Source organism: Dasypus novemcinctus, chromosome 12 (genome assembly GCF_030445035.2).
Source record: "Dasypus novemcinctus isolate mDasNov1 chromosome 12, mDasNov1.1.hap2, whole genome shotgun sequence".
NCBI classification, from domain to species: domain Eukaryota; kingdom Metazoa; phylum Chordata; class Mammalia; order Cingulata; family Dasypodidae; genus Dasypus; species Dasypus novemcinctus.
In genome coordinates this window covers 43,589,405-43,612,235 of record NC_080684.1, presented here as the reverse complement: position 1 = coordinate 43,612,235, position 22,831 = coordinate 43,589,405, and the positions used below count along the sequence as shown (strand labels likewise).

The 22,831-nt window shown below is 32.9% G+C and overlaps 1 protein-coding gene across 3 annotated transcripts in view; it reads right to left on the bottom strand.

The window, feature by feature from the left end:
• USP15 (ubiquitin specific peptidase 15) overlaps nt 1-22,831 on the bottom strand; it is a 136,116-nt gene that overhangs the window by 55,828 nt on the left and 57,457 nt on the right. For 2 of the 3 annotated variants that reach the window (XM_058308351.1, XM_058308350.1), the window contains exons 4-6: nt 16,292-16,418; nt 11,427-11,572; nt 6,302-6,363 (exon numbers count right to left, since the gene is read on the bottom strand). In XM_058308351.1, coding sequence (XP_058164334.1) covers nt 6,302-6,363; nt 11,427-11,572; nt 16,292-16,418 — 335 coding nt within the window. Of the gene's footprint in view, nt 1-6,301; nt 6,364-11,426; nt 11,573-16,291; nt 16,419-17,120; nt 17,194-22,831 lie in introns of those variants that run through there. The other variant, XM_058308352.1, reaches the window with a different exon arrangement.

Genomic DNA, 22,831 nt, shown 5'->3' with positions numbered 1-22,831 from the left:
TGGCTTTCAGGTTGCATTATAAATTGAAGATTAATGTTGTTAAAATACATGAATATGAACAAATGACAAGGAATGAAAGGCTCTCTCTTTGAGGCATCCTCAACTCCCACGAACCCAAACTCATGCAACTTTCCCACTTCCAGCGTTTGAACAGGCCAAAATTGATAACAAATTTATAAGCTTTTAAAGAAACATTAAGAATTTATTTTCTGTGATCTTAGATAACCATAACTCTTAGTACAAAAATCCAATAAACAGAGAACCATATTAAAAAGTTTCAGTACAATTTATTAATGGTTAAAATGAAATCAATACTTACTATGACGAGTCTTCTAATATGTATATTAATCAGCTTTAACCAACTAGGTTTATGTACCATTTCTGGATATTTTATGCAATTAATCTCCTAGTTAATTATGGTGAAAATTAGGCTTGATAATTACTTTCTAAAAAGTCTAAGAAAGTATATGCTAAGATTTTCTACCTGTTTTAAAGGAGATACAATGTCCACATAGGTGGTATAAAAAAACAAAAACAAAAAAACCCATGAAAGTAAAAAAGAATATTACAGAATCACTTAGATGTTTATTTATCATAAACAAAATATGCAATTTGTTATTTTTAAAGAAGCTTTAGATTATACAAATGATACTTTGAAAATACAGGGGATCCCTATATACTCCACACCCTACCCCCTCCCATACTTTCCCCCATTAACAACACCTTTCATTAGTGTGGTATAATTGTTACAATTGATGAACACATACTGAAACACTGCTACTAATCATGGACTATAGTTTACCTTATGGTTTATACTTTGCATTGCACAATTTTACAGGTTTTGACAAAATGTATAAGGGTCTGTATCCATCACCTCACTATCATGCAGAACAAGTCCAATGTCCCCAAAAAGCCCCATGTTACACCTATTCTTCCTTCTCCCTCCCCTCACTGTCTTTTCATCAGTGTTACAAGTTCTTCCATTACTAGAATAATAATACACCAATAATAATACAGACCAATACACCAAGCCCTTGATATTGATGCCTGTACTTTTTAAAAAAAAAATATTTTATTTATTCCCCCCCCCAATTGTCTGTTCTCTGTGTCCAATTGCTGTGTGTTCTTTTTTTTTTGTCCACTTCTGTTGTTGTCAGCTGCATGGGAATCTGCGTCTCTTTTTGTTGCGTCATCCTGCTGCACCCGTTCACTGTGTGTGCAGCACCACTCCTGGGCTGGCTGCACCTTCTTTTGCACTGGGTGGCTCTCCCCGAGGGGCGCGCTCCCCACGCGGGGGCACCCCTGCATGGTTCGGCACTCCCTGCACACATCAGCACTGCACATTGGACAGCTCCACACGGGTCAAGGAGGCCCGGGGTTTGAATCGCCAACCTCCCACATGGTAGATGGACGCCCAGTCACCAGGCCAAGTCCGCTTCCCTGATGCCTGTATTTTTGAACTTTGTTCTCATGGAACTGAAACTTAGCTTAGGAACATATATTGCCAAAGAGTTACCTCCTGAAAGCCTCCTTGTTGCTCAAATGTGACCTCTCTTCGAGCCGAACTCACTATATAAGCTCACTGCCTTTCCCACTCCTAGCATGGGACATGTGATTTTTGGGGATGGGCACTGAGGGATTAGTACCAAGTGCCAACTAGCGAAGCATTTGAAAAAAGACCTTGACCAAAAAGGGAAAATAATATAAATGAGTTTTTATGACTAAGAGATTTCAAAGCAAGTTGGGAGGTCATTCAGAAGTTATGCTTATGCATGTCTCAGGAGGATCTCACTGAATGCCATAGTAAACAGTGCCTCAAGTAGGGGTTCTCATGAGGGTTATAGAGACATCTAGACACTATGGACAGAATGGACAACCCCAGGAAAATGGCACCCCATTGGTGGACCTGACCATGGAATATATGATAACCTTCCCCCCAATGTATCAGAGTTAGACTCATTTAAAATAATTTTTCTATACATGGTTCTTCTGCTCCTTTTATTTGAACCTACAATTAGTACCATACCTGTTAATTATATGTCCCAGAGACTTAAATCTTCTGGATGTTCATAAGCCAGTTGAGCCCTGAATCTCAGCAGAGTTGCAGCCAACACCTACTCACCAGTTCATCAGACTTGCTCAGGAAAACTAACAAAAGGATGCTGATGCCCATCCCAAGAAACGGTATCAACAACTGCAAGCAAGACTGTTCTATCCATCTGCCCCACGGGACCTAAGCCCCCTCTTAATTGGAAGCAGTGTGGACATCACCATCCCCAAATCTTCAAGATTGAGAAATGAACAAAGACAAGGGTGAAATGCAACTATGGAGCAATGGTTTTATTTTTTATAAAGTGCTCCTTTTCTCTAAGCAGAGCACTCAGGGACAGAGTGTTGTAAAAATAATATTATGACACTAGATTAAATTTATACTTAGTGTCTCAATAATCAATTTGGAATTCTGGAATCCTTAACCTTTTTCACCAAATACCTAACAATCATATATTTGTCAAGATTTTTTGAGTAATTAATGAAAATATCAAATCAAATTCCCATGCCATCCTTATAAGAGGGCATTTTTATTTATTTCAAAAAAAAAAAAAAAACAGCAAAAGTAGGATCTTTTTCTTTCTATACTGTTAAAAATCTTTAAGGCATTCTTTGAAATAATTATGCATAAACGAAACTATACAGAATTTAATCATATAATTTAGTCAAAATTTAATAAAGTCATACCTGAGTTAGAAGCCATGGCTAAGGAATAACTGTTAACACTACATTTCCTGGTAAAGTAAGAGTTAACCTATTGATATAAGTCATTCCTCTCTTTAGGAAGCCCCAGGTTTCTACAATTAATCTAATTTAAAATATTTTTTCCCCTGAAATACAAGACTTAATTAGCCACCCATCTTCAATCTAATAGATTATCAGCACAACACCAAAAAAATTTTTTTTAAAGATATCATTAGAAAAGATCATGTATTTAAAATGCAAGAAATTAGATATTTAAAAACTAAATTAGAAATGCAAAATCTGAAAAACAAAGTATTTGAAGACTATTTTAAAAATAAAGCATGAATATAAAGATGAAAATTTCAAATTTTATCTTGGAATGTAGCAGAAAAATTCAAATGGAAAACATCTGAGTAAAGATTTGCTTAGGTAGGTTCTCTTAGATTTCTATTATAGATTTTGGGTTTTTCAGGCTTCTAATTTCAAAGCATATTGTTCAGAACTATAGGACTACATGTTTTTCAACAAAATTATATTTTACCCTTAATGTTTTTTAATATATAGCACTTCTTTTCCATCAAGTAGGACCCTAATTTACATTAGCAGCCAAAGATACATGGTTTTAATTATAATCAAAATAGGCTGAGCACAATTTTAGGACTTTTGGAGCACTTAAGTTCCTCAGATTTTAGTGGTATATAAGTCGCAGAAGTAAGATACTAATATGGTTTCTCTTAGTGAATGTATGCCTACTACAGTGGCACATTTTAGTGTCGATAAGAAGCACCTAAAATGCAGATTACCGGGTCCACCCTAAAGATCTGTATTCAGATCACCCTAGAAGGTGCTGTCTATGGAAGCCCACACATTACATGTTAAGAAACATGACCTATTCTCTCCAAGTGTAGTTCTTAGACCAAACATTAGCATGGCCTGTGAGCTTATTTAAAAATGCAAATAAATGAGCCCAAAAGCCATATACCCAATAAGAAACTCTGGCATTAAGGACAGGGAAACTCTGATTCTTTGTTCCATCACCATTTTACAGATTTTAATGACATTTCGTCGGCTTTTCACTCTCTACGTAGGAACTGATTATGTATTAAGCAGCACGAGCATGGGAAAGATCTCAGGTTATTGATGTTTACTACAACTAGCAACTTCATGACACCTGGAGGGCCAGGGGTGGTCTCCTGACAGATATGAGGGCAATTTTGAGCAGTATAAAACAAGGTTGGGCTATATCTTAATATTTTGAAGTTTCTTCTTGAGGATTTAAATTAATGCCCTTTCCTGGAACTGAATTTGCTTAAGTTAAAAAGCTTATAATGTGACTTCAACGAATAGTCATTCTGCTTGTTGGAGTCTTTTTAGCTGGCATTCATCCAGATAATAAAATCTGCATCCTTGCTCACACTATACACATATAAATAAAAGCAAGTGATACTTTCTCATGCATTTTCTTTTTTCAGGAGCTACCAGGCTTTGAACCTAGGACTTCGTACATGGGAAGTAGGTGCTCAGCCACTAAGCTACAACTGCTCTCCCCTCAAAATTTTCTATTCTTCAATTTCCTCTCCTATTTCCACCTCTATAGGTGCTTTCTCTGTCCTACAAAATATGATATTTTAATGTAACATGTTCTTTTCTGTGTTTTAAATTTACATAAATGGTACTGAATTATGAATCATCTTTTTTCCTCTCAACTGTATGTCTGAAAGCTTTATGCAGTTTTCAAGATCTCACTATTATTACCTCTACCTGTTGTGTGGTATTTAACAGTAAAAAACAAAACAAGACAAAAAACAAACAAACAAAATAAATGATTCATTTTTGTTATTTAGTCTAAAAGTGATGGATATTTAGCTAGGCTGCATTCATCTCCTCACAACCATGAACAACGCAGCTAGACATACTATCTCCTCAGAGACCTGTGCAAGAATTCCTCTGAGAAATATACTAAGGACTATGAGTGCTGGGTCAGAGGGAGCTAAGCATTCCTGATTTAAATTGAATACTGACAAAATTACAGAATGGTGGTACCAGTTTACACTCCCACCAGTGCATAAAACCTTCTTCATGCTACCCAACACTTGGTATTCACAACCTCAATAATTTTTACAAAACACAAGTCCTTTGCCTTCTGAAAATTTTTTATTCTTATCTTTTGTCTATTTTTCCAAAGCTTTTTTTTTTTTTTTGGTTTCTGTTAATTTATAGTAGTTCCTTATATATTTTAGATATTATTCCCGTTTAGATGTTTCAAGGCTGACATTTGATTTTTAACTTTGTATATGATGCTTTAACAGAAATCTTTAATTTTGATGTAATTAAAATCCATTAATTCTTCCTATTTTGTTCTATGAGCCTTAGGACATACATACTCTCCAAAATAAGCTAGGCAAATTAACAGTGGTTCTGACTAAAGACTAAATGTGAATATTTACAAGAAAATATTACTTTTCTATCTTCATCAATCACAAAAGCTACATGATTCTAATACATGCTTTTAGTATCTTCTTATACTAAATTCTTGCATCCAACTAAGTAAGGTAAGAATAAAAATTACCTTTAGGTAATCAATATACTTAGGCACATTCTAATGAAATATTAAAAAAACAAAACCCACAGATGATAGAAAAGATAGAGAACAACTTCTTAAAAAGTATATTTTAGTCTTGAAGAAAATTAAGTAGCAGGTCATTCTTTTAAAGTACTGGGTTAGCAATTACTAAAATATTAGTAATTTAATTAAAAAGCATTACTTTAAGTATTTCAAAATATAGGTCCACAATCCTTATCAGAAAATGTAAAGTTTCCAAAGCTCTGAAATCTAAAAATTTTTCACAACTATTTGGGGTCAAGACCTAACCTATTATGATATGAGGCTACTTAAAGTCCTTATTTATCCCACTTAGTATATTTGCTAATGTGTTTGACTATAGAGTGCTGCCCTAAATGCTATATAAATGTTACAATAACAGGTAATATACCATACTACTTCTCAAAGATCTGAAAAATTTGAGTATTAAAACATAATTTTCCCTAAGTGTTTTTGATAATGGATTGGGATCTGATTATTCTAAAACAGTAAAAAGGAATACTAATTATTCTTTCCCTGATTTACCATCAAAAGCAATTCTTATCTCCTTCTATTTCTACTTGTGCTTTTATATTCCAAAACACTCTTAAGTAAATAAAAATCTTACTTTCACATTGGACTCATTTTTATAAAGAACATTAACTTAAACGGTCCTTAAAATATCACAAAAAGCTTTTAAAAACTCAAACAGAATATTTAGTGATTTGACTATCAGACAATGCAATTTTCTCAATTATAACTTTTATTTATGCTAGATCTTATTCTAAAAGAGTTGAAGTAGAAGCTTTTAATTGTAACACATTAAGTATAAATTTAGATAACTCCTATACTAAGAAAAAAATACTCAAATAGAAAGAAGGTATATATTTTTGCAGCATACAATTAGGTTCTTCCATAATTCTGGATTGCAATGAAATCAAAGCCTTCAAAATCATGCAATAAGCCATAAAAAGTGGGAGCACTTACTTAGGAGTAGAAGGACCCCTTGGCCATGTTCCGTCTTCATTTTTCTGTTCTATCACTAACACCTGAAAATATGACAGCAAAAGGGTGTTTTTCTATAACTCTGGAGTTAAAGTAGCATTAGAAGATTAGCTGAATATACTGAGAAACTAAAATAACTGTGATTATTTAAAGGATACAATAGACAGGGTACAGAGATATTCCATTTTGATTCCAAAATTGGGAAAAAGAGACAAAAAAGACCTCGAACATAAGAAGTCAGCAATGATAATGAGAAGAAAAGAAGGTAAACTATGAAGGAAAGCATTGCTTCTCTGAGGATGAGAAAATTTAAACCAAGTACATAGAATATAAATTCCTTGAGTTTAAAGAGTACTTTTTCTATTTCTTTGTATTTGTAGCTTATAATACAGTACTGTAGAAATAAGAGATGCTCAATAAATAATAGTTGTTAAACATACTGATATGATTTTAGCTTATAACAACACTGAGGAAACGTAGCAGAGATAATTTCAAATTACATTTTATACACATATTCGTGGGGGCTTTGAAATTTGTTTTATTTACAATATCACTGTATAAAATATAGAATCTTTTAAATACATAAATGATAGTCCAATTTGTGAGAATCAGACTGAAGTTCCCTACTGCAGCATCATTGAGGTAGACAAAAATCACCTCTAATAAATTGGACGTACAGGCTAAGACAGAGCTATCCTTTATTCTAAAATATCCCAAAATCTTTCTTCCCTGCTTCCAGTCTAAAAGAGAAGCCTTTCTTCTAGTTTTTGCTATGGGGGATTTTGTGTGAAGAAGAAACACTAAGAAAAAGAAATAAAATAGCAAAAGGAAATTGTGGTAATCTCAACAAAATGTTAATATCTAAATTTCCACTCGAAACCTATAATATAAACAATATGGAAAATAAATTTAAGGCATCACAAATTTGAATACATTCTATACTATGTTCAGTTTTGTTAATTATTTTTCTTAAAGTTGTAATTTTGTAACCTACTTTACATATGATTGGTAATATATTTTTGTGGACTATATGTTTCATACCATTCATAAGTTGGCCTCTAGAGTCTAACAATGCAAAATGAAAACTTGTTTCAGAATATATGTAACAAATAATAATTCTCTGCACTAAAGAAATGTCATTGTAATAACATTATCTGGTAGCTCAACTTCTTAAGTATATTCTTAATAGCACAAAAAGTCATTTGTCACAATTGAGTTTTAAATGTTTGCTCTAAGTGCTGGTTATTTATATGTTTTATAAACCAAAATAGAATTTCCAAAAACAATGAAGGAAAACAAAATAAAAATTTTGCATTAAAAAAAAAATAAAAAGACTATATGTAACAAATAATATACCTATTTTAAAAAATATTCATGAAACCATGTTTTTGAAAAAACATGGTAATAACGTCTTTTAAAAAATTAAAATTTCATACATCAAAAAAACATAGCTTGCATGTGGGGTATTAAAAATAAGTGCATCCCCCTTAAGAATAAGGGTGTGAACTGTCTGAGGGGGGGGAGTAGAGTCAGGTTAGTACAGGGAAACAAGGAGAAGACGAGCCATAACACGGCCACAGACAACATGGCCACGGGACACGCCACTGAAACCTTGACCTTGACCTTGAGGTCCTAGTTGGGACTCTTTCCAGGACCAAAGGGAACCCCAGATATTCCAAACAGGCATCACTATTAGCCCCCACCACTAGTGGGGTAAGCGTCCCTCCCCTTAGCTTTAGCAAGGTAACCACACAAGCCAAATCTCACTCTCTCTGCTTAGAGGAGCCTGCATCAATCTTGATATGTATTTCCATCCTTCTCTCCCATTTCTCAGCAAGCTCTCTTCTTTTCCCCCAATTCTTAATAAATTCTTTTCACTGGCCTAACTGGGAAAAAAAAAAAAAAAAAAGTGCATCCTGCTTACATTCCTGATCTTTCACTGATCACATTCCTTTTCCTCCACAAAAAAGAATATTAACTATTTCCTCAATTTTCAGATTATCACTCTGACATAGTCTTTTCATATATTTTTACAAGTTTTAAAGCTGAATTTAGTGAAGGATTTAAAAATCTTGAATAAAGCTTTTCTTGACTGTAATTTATAATTATAAAGCTGTCTATATAATTTTATGGTCATTTGAAGGGCTTAAATCAGTTATAAAACAAAAGATTTTCTCTATTAAAGTTCAAAGTTATGCATTTAATACCATTGCTTATGGTTTGGTTTTTAAAAAGGAAGGCCTTAAAAGTGAAGCAAGAATCAAGTAAATATTTAAAGTTTAACCATAATACCTTAAATTCTAGCAGTATTTGTAATTTAAAAATCTAAGAAATGTTAAAATCTCCTTTATTTAAATTTATCACTTTCTGAATAAGATTCTGCTTATGGTTAAATTTTAGAAAGGTTTAGAAAGGTTTCAGAACTTACCTTAAAAAGGGGAGAAAGGGAAAGATCACCCATTTTAGGAGTATGTCTCTTTAAAAGTATGTCTTTGTTTCAATTTCTAATGAGAATACGTTCAGTTATTATAAATATAAATAATAATAATAATAAAAGTCCAAGACAGTGTTTAGTTCATTTATCAGTCAGAAAAGAATTGTTATAAAATCTGCAAAATTTAACGTGCATTCTTTGAAACATTCTTTTCCCAAAAGATTAAAAATTCCTTGAGGAGATATCATTTTTTTCTTATTAAAATAATTTCTTCTCTCATCTGCAATCCAATAATGTGCTTCAATCAAGAAAACCAAACTACTTAACTTCTCAAAGCCTCAGTTTTCTAACAATTTTGGGGGGTATAATATCCATTACACGGGATTACTGAAAAGATTTAAAGAAATAATTCTGTTTTTTAAAAATTGTACTCTTGAAGTTATCTCAAGACCTGTTGGATGGTGACCAAGGAGAGATGTATGTCTATGAGAAGATAGAAGGAAGGTGTTGGCTGGCTAAAGTCTAACAAGTAGAGTTCCAAGGTTTTTATTTCAGCTTTCAACAGTCCAATGCTCCTTTTAATTGCAATACACACTGAATTTTGTCAGATTTCATTTAGGAATATAATAGCTTAAATAAGTCTGAAAAATCACTGATTTTATAGCCTAGTACAATAGCGGGCATATAGTAGTCACTTAATAAATATTAATTTCCATCAGTTGTCCTCAATTTTTTATTATAGTATATTATTGATGTCAATAGTAATTTTTAATAAAACCAAACCAAACCAAATAGCTTTCATATATTGGAACACCAGGCAATGTGTTAGGTATTAAAAATTAAAATAAACAAGAACCTCATAGTCCAGCTGGGGAGTTCAACATATAAATAACTCAAGTACATAATGAAATGCTATGAAAGACACACACATACTTCATAAAAGAAGTATTATGGACATTAAAGGAGCACTTTTCCCCTCAAGTAAAAAAATCCTACGCACCTCAAAGGATACTGAGAAAAACAGATAAGGGAAGGCTGAAGAGGTGATATTTGAGTTGAAATTGGCTAGACTACACAACGGAATTAGATGGTTAAAAAGGACTTTTTGCTGGATGGAAAAATTTGCAGTGACTGAGAAAAAGAACACACCAGGCAAATGGGACAACATATGCAAAACGACAGGCATATGGAGTAGCATTAGTGTTTAGAGAACTAAAAGCAGTTCAATTAGGATTTTTAAGTGTAATTCACTAGGCAAGAATAAACTGTAAATCACAAGGCAAGGATAACCTAAAGATTTTGGAAGACTAGGCAAGAGATCAAACCACGACTTGCCATGTGATAAGGTGCTTAGACTTTCTTCTATAATCATTAAGTAGCCAGGAAAGGTTTATGAAAGAGAAATAATAAGGTTTACTTTTAGAAGGACTATTTTGGCAGAAATATGAAATACCGAGTAGACATGTAGGAGAGGCAGAGGGATCCAGTTCAATGGACTCACCATGATAACTAATGGGGAGGAGAAGACTGACAACAACATACCGTGGAACTTAGAGTGCCTACAACTGTAAGTAAGTGAGTCCCATCCATTGGATATATGGGATCAAAGTATCCCTCAATTAATGGTGGAGTAGGCTCACCATCCCAGTCTTCAGGACTGGGAAACAAACTATGGACTAAAATAAACTTACTAGTATTCTACTACAGACTTACTGTGATTCTAGCAATGGAAGAAACACCATTGTTGCAGAGGCAGTGACCCATGGATGTTCTGGGATTAGGGAGAGGGAAAAACAGGTGTCACAGGGGGGCATTTTTGGGACTTGGGAATCATTCTGAATAACAACGACAGATACAGGCCATTATGTATCTGGCCATAACCTACAATCAAATGGGAGAGAGTGTAAACTATAATGTAAACTATAATCCACGCTTAGTGGCAATGCTCCAAAATATGTTTGTCAATTGCAGTGAATGTACCACATTGATGAAAGATGTTATTTATGTGAGGAAATGTGGGAGGTGTGGGGAGTGGGGCATATGGGAATCCCCTATATATTCTCTATAACATTTACGTAATCAAAGTATCTTAAAAAAAAAAGATATTTTAGAAGGTAGAAACAGTAGTACCTGCTGATTGCATCTAAAGACTCCTTTTCTCAACACATTCACTTCGTTGGATTATATGACAAAGACAAAATTAGGGGTTGATAACTTCTAACAGGAGTTGGCAAACTATGGTCAACTCAGCCTGCCACATGATTTGTAAATAAAGATTTACTGAAACATGGCCATACCATTTATTTATGTATGGTCTACAGCTGCTTTTATCCTACTACAATGGCAGAGTTGTAGTTGTGACAACTGTATGGTCCACAAAGCTGAGAATATTTACTACTTGGTCCTTTACAGAAAAAATTTGTTTACAGTCTTATAATATTATTGATTTTTTAAAAATAGAAAATAATTTCTTTTTATCAAGTAGATTATTCCCAAGCTTAAGGAAGGAAGGAGAAGTTATAGCGTGTAACTAGCAGGGATAGGGAAGAAATAAGTTACAAAAAGCCAGAGACAGTAGAACCCATTACATATTTTCAGTATATTCATTAAAATTTGTGAATTCAAAAAGCTTTATACAGTACACTTAAAATAAACAATATTTCCAAACAATACCTGTCCTTGGTATAAACCAGCATCCTGAATGGTGCTATCTGGTTTATTCAATGGTTCAAATGTATTACTCATATATTTGTTCCACAATCTGGTTTCCTTTTCATCTGGAATATTGAAGATTTTTCTTATTTCCTTTTCAATTGTATCTAGATTTAAGAAGGAAAGATATGTAAATATAACAAATATTTAAAAATATACCATACAGAATTAAGTGCTCACAAGCATAAGTAATCCTAAATTTAAAATACTGATAGTATAGCAAGAATAGATGACCAAATATGTAAGAAATACATATAAAATGACAGAGGGTTTTAAGACCAGGTGTGATTTTCAAGGAAAAAACTGGTAATTCATAACTGATTAGAGAATTTAAGACCTCAAAAAGGTTAGAGCTTAATCACATAATACTAATTTGTTTTATAGTATGCATTTTAACTCATTACTCATTATAAAATCATGAGTCTTTCTATAAAATAATTATCTTTATCTTTAATTACAGAAATAATTCTTGTTCATTGCAAAACATCCAGAAAATACTGAAATATACAAATAAAATGTCTGCCTAGAGATAATCAGTCAGCATTTTGATGTTTCTTCTTCCAAACTTTTCTATTAATACACACACAAACACATGCACATATTTATATAATAGCATGTATAAGCACATATGGAAATTTCCTCTTCCTGATATTTGCAATCTATTTTTATATGGGGGAAGAAAAGTACAGGGAGAAGAAACAGTAATGCAAAGTTCTGAGGTGGGAATGTGCTCAACATGTTTTAGAACAGTATGGCACACCAATGAGTGAAGGGGAAATGAGACCATAATGGTGTATTCATGTGCATTATGTAGAACTTTGTGAGCAATGAAGGGCATTTCCTATTTTATTCTGGATAAGAACAGAAGCCACTAAGGGGTTTTGAACATAAGAATGACTTGATCAACCCGACATTTTATTTTATTTTTTAAAGATTTATTTTTTATTTATATCTCTCCCCTTCTCCCCCGCCCCTGCCAGTTGTCTGCTCTCTGTGTCCATTTGCTTGTGTTCTTCTGTAACTGCTTCTATCCTTATCAGCGGCATTGGGAATCTGCGTTTCTTTTTGTTGCATTATTGTTGTGTCAGCTGTGTGTGTGTGTGCAGCACCATTCTTGGGTAGGCTGCACATTCTTTTGCGCTGGGCGTTCTCCTTATGGGGCACACTCCTTGTGTCCGGGGCTCCCCTACGCGGGGGACACCCCTGAGTGGCAGGGCATTCCTTGCTCGCATCAGCGCTGCACATGGGCCAGCTCCACACAGGTCAAGGAGGCCCAGGGTTTAAACCGCGGATCTACCACGTGGTAGGCGGTCGCCCTATCCATTGGGCCAAGTCCGCTTCCCAACATGACATTTTAAATTCTCACTCTTGCTATGTGGAGAACAGTCTGCAGGGTGTCAAGAGTGAGAGATCAGGCTATTGCAGCAATCCAACTCAAGGTGCTGACAATGGAAGTGGGTGCAAGAGGTCAGACTGAGAACAGACTCTAAAGGAATGGTTAAAAAGATGCACAGCTGGATTACATATAAAGAATTAATATGATTCCAGGGTTTTAGGCCAGAGCAATTGGAATAATGCAAATGCCAATTACTGAAATGGAGAAGAATGACAGCTTAGCCAGTTCTGGGGGAAAAGAAGTGATCAAGAGTTTGATTTTATATACATTAGATTACACCTTGAGATACTTATTAGATACATAAATGAACATATGGAGCTATTGAAACTGGAATGAAGGGAGAGTTTTGGATAGGAGACATATATTTAAAAGACATCAAGATGCAGAAAGTTATTTAAAGCTAGGGGACTGGGTGAAATCACCAAAGAAAGGGGATTTAAGGACTGAGCGTGGAAACCTTATGTTTTGAGATTGAACTATGAAGAGGATCTTGCAAAGGTCTCTAAGAAGAATCAGCCAGTGAGAACCCGTGTCCTGGAAGTCATGAGAAGAGAAGGTGTTTCTATATGGAAAAAAAAAAGGTTTATTGTGTTAAATTTTGCTGGCAGGTTAAGAAAATGGAAGACTCTGAAATCACCACTGGCTATGTGGAGGTAATTAATGAGACCATGACAGAAACAGTGCCAAGGGTTTGGTAGGCTGGAATGTCTGATATAGAGGGCTCAAGAAAGAATGCAAGAACTGGAGGCCAGAAAGCAGGGTGATTGAAAACTGAGATCTGGTGACTATGCTTACAGATAATGTACCAGTCTAAAGTATAACTATAAAAATTGGGGGCTGAAGTTGGGTGCAGGTCAAGATCATTGGATGCATATATTTTTGTACATATTAATCCCACCTTTAGTTATGGTAAAGTATATGAAGTAAAAAGATACTCTTTTAATAAGATAGCTCTGGTGTGGTAAATTATTTAGATCCTGTCTGTGGCTATCATTTTGATTACTAATCAGTGCAGGCAGTGCTAGCTGAAAATAGAACATTTTATTAATTTGTAAGTAATCGAAAATAAGTACTTATACTTCCTAATTCTGTTTATATATTTATCTATATTTCACATACATAAAATTGATAATTTCTAATCAAAGTTTTTTAAAAGACCACAAAAAAGAAATACAAATCCATCTTTTCCTTATTTTTCAAAATTCTTTGTTTCAAAACTCACCTTACCTTCCTCAGAAAAACAAAATCAGTCCAATTAATCTTCTAAATGAGTGTTTCTTTAGCATGCATAGATTGCATAAAGCAACAATTAAGAGATCAAGCTCTGATATGAGACCTGGCTATGGAGTTGAAATACTTGCTCTACTATTTGGTAGCAGGGTAAAGCTAGGTGGGTTACTTAATTTTTCTATGTCTTGGCTTCATCTTCTATAAAATGTTCATACAGAGTTGTTGAGGCTTAAATAGGAAAATCTCTACAAGGAGCACAGAACATATTAAGTGTATTCACTAACTGTTAACTAATATGATAACTATAACTATAAAGCCTCTAAAATTCCTGACTTGGTTTTTATATTTGTAAATATTTTTCCTTAGAAAACTCAGTCTAATATAAAATAGACTTTCACAGTTTTAAAACTAAGATCTAAAGTAAGAAATTGTGACCCAGTACACATATGCAAATGCTGACATATTCTATAGCTGTTTTCCATTTCCCCCTTAGACCCAAAATTGTTTAATGAGTCAAAGTACCAAGAGCCCACAGTTTAAAAAAAAAATGACTCTAATAAAATATACAAGTTTTAGCTATATAAAAATTTAGTACCATAATATTATGGTACATATCTAACATATGTAGCATTTTAAAGAATTATATTTTAACTATGTCAATTAAAATCTATGCTAGATCAATAACCCTTTGAAGCACAGATCCTTTATAAATTATTTATTCCCTTGACAAATTCTTCCACAGTACTTAATGTGAGAACTCCATAATGCTTAGGTATTAAAAATATTATTCAGTAAAATAAGGTTCAAGAAAATTTCTGATGGTCTCATGTTAATGTATAATTTTCCTACTGAAATGAGGTTAAGGAGAGAAGGAAATTCCAAACTCTAAAAATAACTTAGAAAGCATAATCTGTATCAACTATTTTAAGATGTAGTGTCTCATTTGTATTCCAATTGGTTGAAAATTTCAGAGATAAGACTATGAATTAATTTTAACAGACTATCCTTGTTGGATAGATTTATAGATTCATATTGTGCACAGTTTTTTTTTTTTTTTTTTTGTTTTAGTGGTACTGGGGCCAGAGAATGAGCCCAGCACCTTGTATGTGAAACACGAGCACTCAACCACCAAGCCACACCAGCTCTCCTAAGCTGTTTGCTTCTTTGTTTCCTCATTTTTCAGGAGGCAACTGGGAATGAATCTGGGACTTCTCAGGTGGGAAGCAAACACTCAATGGCTTAAGCCATATCCACTCCCCTGTGTCCAGTTTTAATATCATGATCAACATATTTTCCAAATATCATATTGAAAATTTTAAGTTTGTAATATGTGGAAAATTAATTTTCCTGAATATATATGAAAACCTGAAAATTATAAAAGTTAATTTCTCCATAAAAATAATCATAATAAAATGACATTTATATATGGAATTATATATTTTAAGCATTCACTTTAAAAAGATAACTATATGAGCTTCCTGACATTATATTACAAACTTATAAATGTTCGAGCTAAATAAAGAGGGGGGAAATAGTGATGAAAGACAAATGTATTTATGAAATTCAGATATACTATGATTTATTCATGAATGAAAACTATTTTAATAGAAGTATCTTAATTATTGGTTCCAACAATGGTAATCTATAAAATGCCATAATTCATAAATTTGCTAATCTAATCTCTCTTCCTTGCTGAAGAACTTTGAATAAGTATACAATGTCCTCCATGGTCCACTTTCGTTTTTCAACAAGATCAATGTTATTATCATTAATCTTACTTAACAACTCTATTTGAAAATAACTGTGCTTTTCAAAATAAAAAATACGGTGATTTTATTATTAAATTCACAATAATTTATTTAAAAAACACTTTATTTAATACATTCTTAACCTTAAATTCAAATGTGGCTTTGAAATAAAATGAAAAAACAAAAAACAAAAAACCGTATCTACATCCATATCTATAAATACATATGTTAGATTAAAACAACCATTTTTTTTTTAAAAGCCAAATGGCTTAAATGTTAAACTCATCTAAAAACAGCAAAATAGAGCGAGAAACAAAATATAACTGGACTCTAAGCTGAGACATATTACATCTGGCCTGGGAATTTGTAACATCGAAGTATAAACTCTTAAAATGGTTTTCATCTAATAGTAATGATCTATAAAAGAGAGAGACAGGCTTTTCTTACATTACCTATTGTGTCAGCTTTGCTAAATCTTCGAGTTACAACATTGTTCATATTTCCATTTTCACAGAGCTTCAATTCTGTGAGATAGACTTCTACTTTGCAGTGCTTTACAAACATACCCTGTTCAACCACCTGCAAAACAAAACACAGAAACAAATCAGTGTCAGCCATATCTCAATGTATTTTACTCTTTCCAATAGCAATGTTTCTCTAAAGAGGTCTGAGAAGAACACTCAAGGTCTCCAATGAAAAACAATAATTATTAGAACCTGTTGATATAAAACAAAAGGTATCAGATAGGTGTAATTAAAAAGAGCATTTTTAGGAATTTTAATGTTTAACAGAATATGAACAATCATGCTATAAAACATTAAGTGGCAGTTTGGAAAGACAGTCTCCTGATCTATGAAGATATTTTGGTACACTATAAATAATGAATATATTCAGCATTTAAAATAAAAGTTTACCAAAAATGAACTATATCTCTAAAATATATATTTTAATACAGCTGATTAAATATAAACATACTTCTAGCTTTTAGTATTCGATCTTAAGCAGAAAACCTTTAAAAATCTTTGTTTTATAAATTTCAATGAACAAAAGCTATATCACTCTGTATGTTAAAATAAAACATAAAAAATAACTCCAAATAACCGCTGCCAAAATATTCAGCTATGCTCCTGTAATTGATATGTTAGTTTTCCAGCCTAAGATGACTTTCTTTGACCTTTAAATGCACATATAGTAATATGATGTAACAAATGAAGAAAAACAAAACTATTAAACATGCACTTTATAAAATATAAAGAGAAAATATGTATATATTAAGGTCACCTTTTAAATAAGTATTTCCTTTTGATCTTCTAAAGGTTAACTGTAGGATTTCAGTCATGAAGACCGTTTCTGAAAATAGTCATGGGTTTGATATGTGATACATTAGACAAATATGGCAAAAGGGAGGTTCCAAATGACTGTCAGATGTACTCACAAGCTTAACATCAATTCCCTCAGGGATTTACAAACTTGTCTTTCACTTGTAAAGAAATTGTTTTAGCTCAAAAAATTCAAATGTAGTTTAACTAGTATTAAATGTAGTTTAACTAGTATTTACTAGTAACTAGTAAAACTAATTTTTATGACATTTTGTCAGATATATTTTCCTAATCATACTTGTTGCATTCAGATTTCTAAAAGAGGCAGAAATCTTTAAATTAACAGGAGGTCTGGATCTCTCCTTCTTTCAATTTAATTCATTTTGCAAAACTAATATGTAAATTATGACATATGAGATTTGTTTTAAATTTCTTATTTTTGATTTCACTCTGGAGTTAATGTAGAAAAAGAGATCATGTGATTTAAATTTTATAAGGTTATTTATGGTTAAATTTAAGTAGAGAAACTAGGAATCAAATGTTCTTATCAATCAGAAATTTCTGCTCTGATACTCAACATCTGAGGTAAGGCTCCTAAATTAATATTATATTAAGGTAGCTTCTATACATTAGTAGGGTTCTAAAACTAACTGTAGGCCTAATTTTAATGGGGGGAAAAAAAGAAAATGCAATGTTCAACTACAGAGCAGGGAAAGGGAAAAAGAAACAGGATAAAATAGCAAGCATTCCTTTTAGGCAAAAGAAGACAAAATAATTAAAATTTCTTATAATTTATATTGAAGCATATATTTCCTATATAAACATAGTTTATTTTGGAAATCAACTGAAAAGAACCTGGTGATTTAGGTGTGAGGCAGTCATTATAAAATCTTTGAAAAGGGAACATCAAGATTAATTCAAAATCCACACTTCATGGGTGTTCAGAATTTTTTTCATCTTTATCTTTTCTTCAAAGAGTATCTTACATTGTTAAAACCATCATCACTGCTTAAAATACCAGCTCTATATTTATTGGATACTTTACTCCTTGCAAAAGTATGTATAAAAGAAGTAGTTTAAAGAAAATGTTTGTCCTCAAACTATTTGTATTCAAATGGACCATACTATACACATGATTAAAAATGATTACAACAAACACCATAGCAGAGAAAAATAATTAGCACATTTATGAATCAGTGTATTATAGTCTTATAAGGCTTTCTCATATAGACTACTTGCTTACATAAAGTCTCCCACCTCTTTTAAAAAGTTAGCACTGAGAATAGTATTTTAAAATGATGGCTATGAAGATTATATAAAAGGAAGAAACAGACATAAAAAATAGGATACAAAATTTCATTGGCCTAATATTTAAAAACATTAAAATATACATTTGAAATAACACTGGAAGGAGAATATTCAAAAATAATAGTTGTTTCAGAATTACAGACAACGAAAATGTTTTTTTCTAAGTGAATTATAATGCTGTTATTATTATAAATAAGGAATAAGCACAATGTGAAATCAGGTTCCTTGTCAAGAATGTAAGACTTGGGAGCAGAGGTAGCCCAAATGGTTGAGCGCTTGCTTCCCATGCCGGAGGTCCTGCATTCTACCCCCTCTATCTCCTAAAAACAAAACTAAACAAAACAGCAAACAAACAAATAAACAAAAAACCTCTGCTCACTGGGGAGCAGATGTAGCTCAGTGATTGAGCACCTGCTTCCCATGTACGAGGCTCTGGGTTCAACCCCTTGTACCTCCTGAAAAAAAAAAAAGGAAGACTTATGCTATGTAAAAATGTTTTTATTAATGGCCAAAATGAAGTCTCTTTAACAAGTTAGTGTAGAAAATACAAGTTTATACAGAATTAAAAGAAACGTAATATCTATTTTCTTATTATTGTCTTGACTATTAGAGGGCATTTTGTACAAGGCCATTAAAATTTATTTGATAAATCTAATATAGTTTGCTTTTTACATTTCTGTACAAAAGTTAATGTAGAAACTTTAGTGTATTTCAAGTAATACCTCCCACTGGAAACAGAAACAAAAGTAATTTCTAAAGAAATCTGGTACTATAAAACAATTTGATGACTCTTGGCCCAGTGAAGAGATCTATTATTTTTGAGGAGCGGGCTAAAAAGTCAGTTTTGAAGCACTCATTGAGCATGCATGCTGAGTACTGGACATACACAAATAACTTATCCCTTGTACTTGTAGGGATAATGAAAACACCTAGTGGTAAAGTAAGTAAGTAGATAACTTCAAATAATTATGAAATCACAGATATTAATTCGTAAGAAATAAATTCTACACATGATTATTTGATCCATAAATATTTCAGGAAATATTTTTTAAAAGTCAAGAGCCCATGTATAACAATACTACTACAACACCTAAAAAATTTTAAAATCCCTTGATCTCAAATATCCAATGTTCAAATTTTCCCTGTAGTCTCATTTTAAACATATTAAGGATCCAAATAAAGTCCATACATTGCAATTCACTGATACGTGCCTTAGGTGCCTATTTAATCTGTAAATTACCCACCTTTTTTTTTTCCTTGCAATTTTTAGTAAGACTATTTTAGTAAGACTATTTCCTTGATGGTGACATATATACTTTAAATAGGATGGAAATAATATCTAATTGCCCCTCTTTAAAAAAATATATATATATATTTTTAAAAAGATACTTAGATTACATAAATGTTACATAAAAATATAGGGGATTCCCACATGCACTGCCCCCACACAGTCCACATTTTCTCACATTAACAACATCTTTTATTAGTGTGGTACATTTGTTAGAATTGATGAAAATATCTTGGAGCAATGCCACCAAGCATGGATTAGCGTTTACCCTGTAGTTTACACTCACTCCTGCACAATTTTGTAGATTTTGGCAAGATATGTAACAGCTTATATGTGGTGTTGTAATGTCATTCAGGACAATTCCCAAGTTCTGAAAATGCCCACATATTTCACCTTTTTCCCTCTCCCTGTCCTCAGAACCTCCAGTGGTCACCGCATCCATATCAATGATATAATTTCTTTCATTGCTAGGATCACAATAAATCTATATAGTAGAATACCAGTAAATCTGCTTTAATACATAGTTCATTCCTCAATCCCGAGGATTCTGGATGGTGATGCCCACTTCACCTCTAATTGAGAGGGGGTTTCGATCCCATTGGGCAGATGGGACTCTCTTGCTTAATGTTCACAAGTATTAATAACCATTGCCTCATCAGTGGATATACAATGGCCCACAGGTTAAATCCAGCTGTTTTTGTATCACCTTTGCATCACCTATGTTTGCTTTAATGCTATTAACAGCAGAGATGAGTAGTTTCAACAGAGACCATAAGACCACAAAGCTTTAAAGAAAAAGTCTGGCTTAGATTAATTAATTTATTAGGTTTTCCTTAAGTTCTCTCAGTAATGTTTTGCAATTTTCAGTGTAGAAAAGCACAGTTTGCTGTTTATCCAAGTATTTTGATCTACTGTACATAGTATTTTAAATTTTAATTTTATTTGTTGTTAATATATAATTATTTCCTCTATATTACCCTTATATCCAGCTACCTTGCTAAACTATTTATTCATTCTAATAGTTTCCTAGTAAATACTTTTGGAGTTTTTAACATATACAATCATGTCTTCCAATAACACTGATAGTTTTGTTTCTCTTCTTTCAATCCTTATTTTTTTAGTTCTTTTCCTTGCCTTACCATACTTGCTGAAACCACTACTACAGGTATCCTTCTTTGTCTTTTCCCTGACCTGAGAGGAAGAGCTTTTAATATTTTACCAAATAAGTATACTGTTCGTGGTAGTCTTTTATTTTTTTTCAATACCCTTTAGCAGGGAAGATACTTTCTGTTCTAGCTTCCTAAGAAAATCATATATGGACGTTGAATTTTATCAAATGCTCTTTCTGCCCCTATTGAGATGACTTTTCTTCTATATTCTGCTAATACCAAAATTACAATAAGTGATTTTCAAAGTTCAATCAATATTGCATTTTTTTATTGTCTTTTTTACATATTGCTAGATTTGGCTTGCTAATTTTGTTTAGGAGTTAATAAGCGTCTAAGGTCATGAGTGGGAATGACCTGTATTTATGTTTCTTGTAATTTCCTTTAGGTTTCAGAGACATGAAATAAGAAAGTGTAAGTATTCCTCCTTCCTCTCTTCTCTGGAAGAATTATGTAGGTCTGGATTATTTCACCCATAAATATTTGGTAGAATGTACTGGTGAAGCCTCCTGGGCATACAGTTTTCTATGTGGGAAGGTTTTCAATTAATGAATCAATTTCTGTAATCATACTGAATGATTAAGATTTCCTATTTCTTATGTTGTCAATTTTAAGTTCTACATTTTCCTAGAAATTTGCCCATTTCATCTAAATTTTCAAATTATTACATAAAGTTGTTCAAAAATTATCTTAAAAAAGTCTTTAGGTTCTGCTATGATGTCCCCTTTTCCATTCCTAATACTGGTGTGTACCTATTCTCTTTTTATTCTTGATCAATCTTGACCAGACTGATCTTTATTTTATTGATATAATTTTATTGTTCTTTACAATAAAGCCTTTTGGCTTTGTTGATTTAGTGTAAGTTTGTTTTCCATTTTATTAATGTCTACTTTATATTATACCTTCTTTTTTAAGATTTAATTTCCTTTTCTTCTACCTTGAGACAACAGCCTTAATTCTTTTCCAACCTATGCATTTAAGCTATATGGTTCCTTCTATGAATGGCTTTACCCATTCTTTTGATATATTGTATTTTCATTATCATTCAGTTTAAAATATTTCTAATTTTCCTTCTTTACAATTACTTTGATCTAAAGATTACTAAGAGGTATACTGCTCTATTATTAGGTAGTAGGGGATAATTTAGCTATTTTTTGTTGATTTCTAGTAATTCTATGGGGATAGAATATACACTCTGAATAACTTCTACCACTTGAAATTTATTGGAATTTTCTAGATGATCCAGAATATTGTCAATTCTGGTAAAAATTCCATTTAAAAAGAATTTGCATTTGGCACTGATTGAGTACAATGCATGTGTCAATTAGGCCATGGTGGTTAATAGCAATGTTTAAATCTTCAGCTTCCAAACTCATTCATGTAATTGTTGGCAGTTCCTCTCTGCCTGCTGGTGCAGACTTTGGGGGGTGGGGGCGGGGGGAGGGAGAAGGGAGGGAGAGGGGAAGAGAGGAGCGAGCAAGAGAACATTCCTAAGATAGAAGCCCCAGTTCTTTTATAACTAATCTCAGAAGTGACATTACCATTACTTCTGCCATATTCTACAGGTCACACAGACTAACTCTGGTACAACAGGAAAAGAGATTATACAAGGGTGGATATATCAGGAGGCAGTAATCACTGGGGTTCTTCTTACAGGCTGGTTACCATCCTCCTGCTTCCAATGATTCACATACTCCCACAGAAAATACACTCACTCCACCCAAAGGCCCCCATAAGTATCATCCCATTACAGCATCAACTTGAAGTTTGAAATCTTATTTTCATCAGATTCAAGATGAGGATCCTTGGATGTAGTTCCTTAAGTTCATGAAACATGGTTCCTCTTAATCTACAGACCCATGAACTAAGAGTTTTTTGCCTCCTCCACAACCCCTCCCCACCCAATGGTAG